Source organism: Anabrus simplex, chromosome 5 (assembly GCF_040414725.1).
Source record: "Anabrus simplex isolate iqAnaSimp1 chromosome 5, ASM4041472v1, whole genome shotgun sequence".
Lineage (NCBI taxonomy): Eukaryota > Metazoa > Arthropoda > Insecta > Orthoptera > Tettigoniidae > Anabrus > Anabrus simplex.
Window position 1 is genome coordinate 418,987,644 of NC_090269.1, and position 7,530 is coordinate 418,995,173.

The following is a 7,530-nucleotide window of genomic DNA, read 5'->3' on the forward strand; positions in this document are numbered from 1 at the left end:
TGGCTGGTATATTTTATTTAACCTTGATGCCTAGTGTTAGGTAAGGTTGTTACGGACGGTATGGGACGTCTCGTATGTGAGTTTATTCACCTTATTTTTAGTTCAAGGTTTCCCCTGTGCCCCTCTTAGGGAATCTGTCGTTCTTGGGTATGCATCGACCCCTGACTTACTTCGAATTCGGTGTGTTTCGGTATGGAACATTATGTTCTTTCTTAATTTGTATCGGGTCACCTGGTTTCTTATGTAGTCACTTGGTTCTTTCATTCAGTTAGAACATCAACCCACCCATTGCCTTCATTCTCTATCTGTACCCTTGTATTATACCCTTCTCTGGTTCTGCTTGTCCTGTCTCTCCGTGGGTTAATAGTTACTGTATTACTTAACCCTGGCCTGCCTGTGGTATCTTATTCAGGTAATAGGTTGTTGTTCATCATTATTCCTTGGATTGGTGATAGTTGTCGTAGATTTCGTGTGGATTAACCTTTGAGCTCTCTTGTACACCTATGGAATTCCAAATATCCCCACATAATCTCCTTCTGTTTTCCTTCCTGGACATAATCGGATGCACATTGCTTACCTGTGGATTTTAGATTGCTTTCTTCCTCATTTCTTCAAACCATTTACCGTTTTGAATTTTTTTCTTCTCGCACACCTTCTAAACTCCATTTGTACATACCAGTTACAATTATCTGTAAAAATATGCCATGGTAATGTGGTTTCTTGATAACCATGCCAATAGGTAAGAATTATCTCATGATCTAATCATCTCATTTACCCTGCGATACTAATTTCTCTCTGTGAAACTCGTGTTTGCTTGTTATTGTCTCTTGGATATTATACCAGTAAAATTTAATCAATTTCGGCATCCTGGTATTATTGCTTGTGGTATATCGTTGGGGTTTTTGTCCTACCTTGGGATCTGGCATGTTCCAATGAAGGTTATAACTGATATTTTTGGAAAACTACTACTGCTGGTCATCATTTCTGGGTTACATGAGGTTACCTAACATATGTTATCTGGTGATATTCTTCAAATTTTCCATTTTGTTAATTCTTGATGTACTACTTACTTCTTGATTACCCTAACCCTTATTAGGATTGTCCCAAACCTAGGGTTTTTCTTGTGTGTTCTTATGTGTGATTGGAGTTTTGGTGGTTTCCTTACCCTAGTTGATATTGAATGTATTAAGGGAATTGTGCTGAGGGTTCGATGCCCTTTTAAACAATGGTGCAACGTCTCTTCTGATTGTTTTGGTTTCGGGGGTAAGGCATGGTAGACATGTAGGCTAGATATGCTTTAGGTATGTTATATGTGGGATGGTGCGGTTGCCATTTCTGATCTGTTTGGGGTTCTTGGGGTAAGCGTCGTGTTCATGATGTGAATTTGAATCTTGTTTTTTTTTTTTTTTAATTGGTTTTTATGGTGGGAATTTTGTAGTTCTCTTAAAATTACATGCCTTGTTGAGGGTCTAACTGTCATGTCAGGTTGTTTGGTACGTGTGCATGCCTCTTTCTGTCATCGCCCATGTTTTCGTGTCCTATTTCCTCCTCGCATATTCCATTATTTTTATGGAGTGTGCCTTGGTTTGGTTCCCTTATTCGGGTGTGGGCTGTCTGTCCTGCCTCATCCGTTTATGACTCGGTGAGATCCATACAGTGTGCACTTGCATGTAAGGTATTCCCAGATTGGTTGCGTTGTGCATTTGATGTTGCGAAGACACAGACATTTGGGTTGTTGAGTAATAATTAAAGACTTTTGGGCAATTGTTGGCCTTGTTATATGCCAGCCAAACCTACTCCATGTTGTTATGTAATTCATTTAAAATGTTACATATTAGGGTCACCCTTGGTGAATTATACTACAGAATGCAACCTTCTAAGGGGAATGTACTAATCATTCACTAACCCTTATGTATGTTAACCTCGGGGAATATAGTTGTACCTTTAATTTTGAGACTGTTTGCTCCAAGGAGATGAAGTTAATGTGGATTAGTATTTCCTTGTGTCACTTAATAGGGCTTATTATTATGATGTGGTGTCACATGAGTTATTTTTGTTTTCATCCCTTGGAGAATTTCATTTAAATAACACAGTCTCGGGTGGAGGTTTTTATTCAATGTAAGCATTTAAGTCTACTAAATGTAACCTTGCTTGTAGCCTGAAAGATAAAGTTTTCTTTCCTCGGTGGTCATATTACAATTAAGAAAATCTATTACTTGCCACTTCTAAATTACTCTTGCAAAAATTTTGTAACATCATACCTTCAGTTATGGCATATGACATTTCAATAATACTGCGTTTTAGTCGCATTATGGTTGTTCTGGTGGTGCTGTGGCCTTCCCCTCTTGTTTCAGAGCTGGTCTGGAGCTCTACGTTCGTGATATTCAAAAACCAGGACCATGGTACATCATACCCCTGATTTGATGGAAGTCTACATCTCCCTCGATTCTCCAAATGTATTGCTATCCACGTTTAAAAAAAAAAAGAAGGCCACATTGTGAAATCTCGAAAGCCTTTGGACTCTAGTATTCGTAAACGTATACTGGTGCCTGTGTATCCATGATCGCTACTCATGTTATATTAATTTTATTATTATTGGTTCATTTTCTACCCCCTGGGGGGGGGGGGTTTGGGGGGGGGGGAGAGTTGTAATTTATACTTTAAGTTTAATCTCCTTTAAACATGTCCTCCTTAAATTGTTAGCAGAGGTATACATATCTTTGTCTGTGTACCTCTGTATCACGCTGCTCTCATTGTGGCTATTTTCCTCCTTCCCCCTCCACTCGCTCCCTATTACTAGCGATAACGGCGGGGCCTTGATTAGTGTTGTGGAAGCCATTTTGCATTTTGTTTCCTGTCCTTGTACGGGACGGACGTGCCATGTGAGGGTTTATATTAATCCAGGGTTTTCCCTGGTTTTTCCCCCTTTTGGGGTGTAATTTTGGTAGGTTCTGACCTTTTTTGACTATTCTTATTTTATTTACGTAAATTCAACTTGCGTTATATTTTTCTGTTCTGATTCTCCTTCGGAGCCGTCATTCTCGCTAGTCCATAACTGACCCCTTTTCAAAAACTCATTTTCTTCTGGTTCTCGGTTTTATTTTTCAGTGGTCAGCTATGCTAATTTAACCTTCCCTTTACGCAACGTATCAAAGTTGTTCTATTGAATGAATGTAATTCTGTATAGGGTTATACCCATTTCAAACTTGGCAAGCTAAATATGCCTGACAGATTTATAAGCTTAAACCTTTATCACAACCACCCTGGGTGGTAAATTGTTATTTCTTAACGGAGCTGAGAAAAATGAATTCCAATCCCTTCAACGGTGTTTGGTTTCTCGTTGACCGTCTAATTTTAATTTTAGTTCACGGTTGCCTTGGTGACCTTTATTGTCATTGAGATGGATTGACTTTGTTCGATTGAATGAGTTGACTAATGTTTTTTGCTGAAAACTGACACGGGTACGTTTACTGTTGGTTCTTGTGAACTTGACTTGGAATTTTGGGGAATTATTATTATTATTGATTTCTTTATTTCTCCCCGGTAACTGATTTCTTAGTGAGATCCGTGCGATCTCTATTGTGATTTGGGTACGTGAAGTGTTGAATTTGGGAGTAACTTCTCCGTTTCCTGTAAGGCTCTGGTTGAGTCGGTGTGGAATTTTATTGCAATTACTCCTCTGCGCTTGTGATGCCCTTCTGATTATGGGCATATGATCTAACCTATGAAATATTATATCGAGCAGTTATTCCTGCTCCCGCCGATACGCTCCTGAAGTATTGGTAAATATATTACCGTGTTTCCCATTTCTGGTCTCCACTGGCCCTGTGGTGTCTCACATTGAATTTTTTTCTTAAAACTGTATTCTGCTATTTCTCGAGTTAACCATTTTTATTGTGCCCGTGCTGTACCTCCTGTTTGTGAGGTTTTTCATGTTTTGCGTTTTGGGGCTTTTCCTGTTTTCTGTGTCCTGTTAATTTATGCAGGTATTTCCAGATTAACATCGTGGTAAGGATAGAATTCATTTCTCTCCTTGTGATTGTGAATTCATGTAAATTATTATTAGCTCCACCCTTTGAATCTTTAATTTCGCAAACCTCTTGATTAATCTTCGTTTAGTTCAACCTGGTGTAGTATTTCATTTTGTGTTTAAATTAAATTTCTATATTCCTAAAACCTCGGCTTATCCTTTCGTGTTTATGAAAGTGCACTAATTGTTAGATTACCATGATACTGTAACACTATTGGTCACGGTTGCAAAGATCCAAAAGCACCTTCTACATACCATCCTCGAGGTAAGTTGTTTTTTTTTTTTTTTTTTTAAACTGGCATTTACTTATTGCTTTCGCTGTTTCTATGTGGTGACTCTGTGTGATAAGTTACTTGGATTTTCTGGGTACATTATCTTCGGTAATTGCTGTGCACCGGAATACTTACTGCCTTTGAACTGTCACTTGACAAACGCCTACTACATCACTGTGTCTCGAGACTTACCAGATACCTTGGTACCAAAGGATTATTAACTAGTGAGTCGCTCTGAGCTACTAGTGTTATGTTTGGTGTCCTAGCTCCTTAGTGTGCTAAAAGTGTTTTCATATCGATGTACCAAACTCTCTCTAGTTTATGTACTGACCTAACCCGTCCATCACTGCGTGTCTATAGTCAGGCTTAGTGTAGCAGTGCTACGGATACTGTCTGAGTTCTAATTGGACCTCACCGTATACTTGTAATCAACCTAACTGTAACTGAGTATATCTCTTGGAATTTTAACTAATTATCGTGACATCTCTAAGTGTAACCCAAACCTAACCTTTAAATAATTGCATCGTCACCGTTCTTATTATCGCACGTCACAGTGTCATTGTATTTTAAGTGTGTCTCCCGCACGTTACAATGTTAAGAACGAAACATGTCATTCTTTGTTTAATAGTGTGTTTTTTATTCCTAGTTTATTATTTTTACAGGTATGTTGCAGTATAATATTTACATAACTCGTCTGTTCGACAGGCCGAAAATCTTTTAAGTTACGTAAGTATATTAAATATGACATTGGATGGGGTAGGTATTATAAGATATTTTTTCCACTGCGTGCGTTCGGCTGGGTTTCGACCTGGGTTCTCCACCCGCTACATTCCCGTATTTTCAGTAAATTTATCTGTTCACTGTTCGTGACTCGTTTCTGAATAAATGCGAGGTTTAGTAATTTGTCGAGAAAATTACATTTATGTGTGAATGCACAGGCCCATTAATGGTTAGTATTTTAATTTGAGGGCTGTGACTGTGTGGGGGCGGGCGAGGCGCTGATTGGCCTCCCCTCTCCTGATCCCCCCCTCCCGCGGCACGCTACGTTCCGCGCGGCTGTGCGCCCGCTTGCTCAGTGTTGTCTTGGCCGGCGCTCAGTGGGGCCCGTGCTAGCCATGGAGATGTGATCTGCTTTACCAGTCTGCTACAATCATGAAGATGCTGTCGTGCTTGCTACTACTGCTGCTGCTGAAGGGCGCTCTGGCGGCGCGGGGCAACAGTGACACATACCTCAAGATGTTCGCGGCTCAACAGAACCCTCCTGACCCCTGTTACGACGAACACCGTCCCAGGCGATGTATTCCTGACTTTGTGAACGCAGCTTTCGGCCACCCCGTTGAAGCTTCTAGTACGTGTGGTAGCTCGGCTCCGGTACGTTACTGCGATGTTTTGGATAGCATTGGGGGCGGCACGGGGGCCTGTCACATGTGTGACGACTCACAGCCTAAGCGACGTCACCCTGCCTCCTACCTTACCGATCTGAACAACCCTAACAATGTCACATGCTGGCGTTCCGAGCCTATAATATCGTCCTCGACAAGTCCTCCAGACAACGTCACTCTTACCCTCTCCCTGGGGAAGAAGTACGAGCTCACTTACGTCAGTCTGCAGTTCTGCCCTCGTACCGCCAAACCGGACTCCATTGCCATATACAAGAGCATGGACTATGGGAAAACATGGCAGCCGTTTCAGTTCTATTCAAGTCAGTGCAGGAAGATGTACGGGCGCCCCAATCGCGCTACCATCACTAAAGCTAACGAGCAAGAAGCTCTGTGCACGGACTCGCACCGGTTTAACGGCAATGGTAATGAGGGAGGGAATGGTCCCGTGGCATCCCGCATAGCATTCAGTACTCTTGAGGGGCGTCCGAGCGCCTCGGACTTCGACAACAGTCCTGTACTGCAGGATTGGGTGACAGCCACTGATGTCAAGGTCATCTTTAACAGGCTACATCTACCACACAGCCTGGACGACGAGGAACTGTCCGAGGAAGACGGTACAGCACAACCTGAGCCAGTGGCGGCTGCCAGTATCGCGGCGGACAGCGTGCCCGCTAACGGACTGCTCGGTCCTACAATCCTGACGTCCACCGCGACAACCACCATGCCGTACCACTATGCCGTGTCGGACTTCGCGGTTGGCGGCCGTTGTAAGTGTAACGGCCACGCTTCCAAGTGCGTGCCTACAGGAAGAGATGGTCAACTCACGTGCGACTGCAAACACAACACGGCAGGCCGGGACTGCGAACGCTGCAAGCCCTTCCACTTCGACAGGCCCTGGGGACGGGCCACCGCCAGAGACGCCAACGAGTGTAAAGGTAAGTAACTCTTCATCTCTTGTAGTAGCGGCTGTGTTGTAGGAATTATATGTGAAGTGTTCGTCTCTTATAGTAGCGGCTATGTTGTAGAAATTATATGTGAAGTCTTCGTCTCTTTTAGTAACGGCTGTGTCGTAGAAAGTATTATGTGAACTCTTCTTCTTTTGTAGTAACAGCTATGATACGAGAAGTTTCTATAAAGCACTGGTGCTCCCCGTTCATTTAGTTCTTTCACTGGTGCTCACACTTTGACGCTGATGAGGTAAATCACTAAAAGTAAATTGAAACTGAGCATCTTAAATTGTGAATATTTCATAAATACAGCAAACTATGTCCGATTTTAGTCTTTTTTTTTTTTTTTTTTGCCATAATAATTTTGCCTCTGGTACGATCATCCCCATGATGTACCTCGTTCTTGCTTTCCGATACTTATTTTATCCGGAAGTTCTGCAGACGGTTTAGTGTTGCACGGTTTCCTACCATTCCAACATTACCAGCACTTCCTGTTTTCGGCAATTTTATCACGAATTTAGTCATACGGAGAGAGAGACAGAAATAGCCTACATTTATTTCTGCTTCCCCCGTTCGGAGACTGCCAAAAAGACAAAACTTACAGAAAAATTTGAATGACAACTACAAGGGTCGTGTAAAATGTCTATAAATGGTTGGTATACCATATTATAGCTTACCTGTTACTTAGTAAAAATCGTTTTAATCAATAATTTTGAAACCCATGAGGAACTCCTTATAGGACAAATATATAGTTAAGAGTATAAATGATTTCTTACTATTGTTAACAAGCCTTCGAGGCCTGCTAACCCAATGTCCTTAATAAATTGGTAATCCAAAACAAATTTGTTACAAAAGTTGTGAAATATGTGAGTAATGGCGCCTCTTGCTCCAATCATCAA

At 41.7% G+C, this 7,530-nt stretch overlaps 1 protein-coding gene across 1 annotated transcript; it reads left to right on the top strand.

Moving 5' to 3' along the window:
• Nucleotides 1–5,424: 5,424 nt before the first annotated feature.
• LOC136874586 (netrin-A) lies at nucleotides 5,425–6,627 on the top strand. The gene has a single exon (XM_067148222.2). The coding sequence runs from the start codon at nucleotides 5,455–5,457 to the stop codon at nucleotides 6,625–6,627; it is 1,173 nt and encodes a 390-aa protein (XP_067004323.1). The 5' UTR covers nucleotides 5,425–5,454.
• Nucleotides 6,628–7,530: the final 903 nt, after the last annotated feature.

Coding starts and splice junctions, on each gene's coding strand:
- LOC136874586 (XM_067148222.2), top strand. CDS start 5,455: ATGAAGATGCTGTCGTGCTTGCTACTACTGCTGCTGCTGAAGGGCGCT.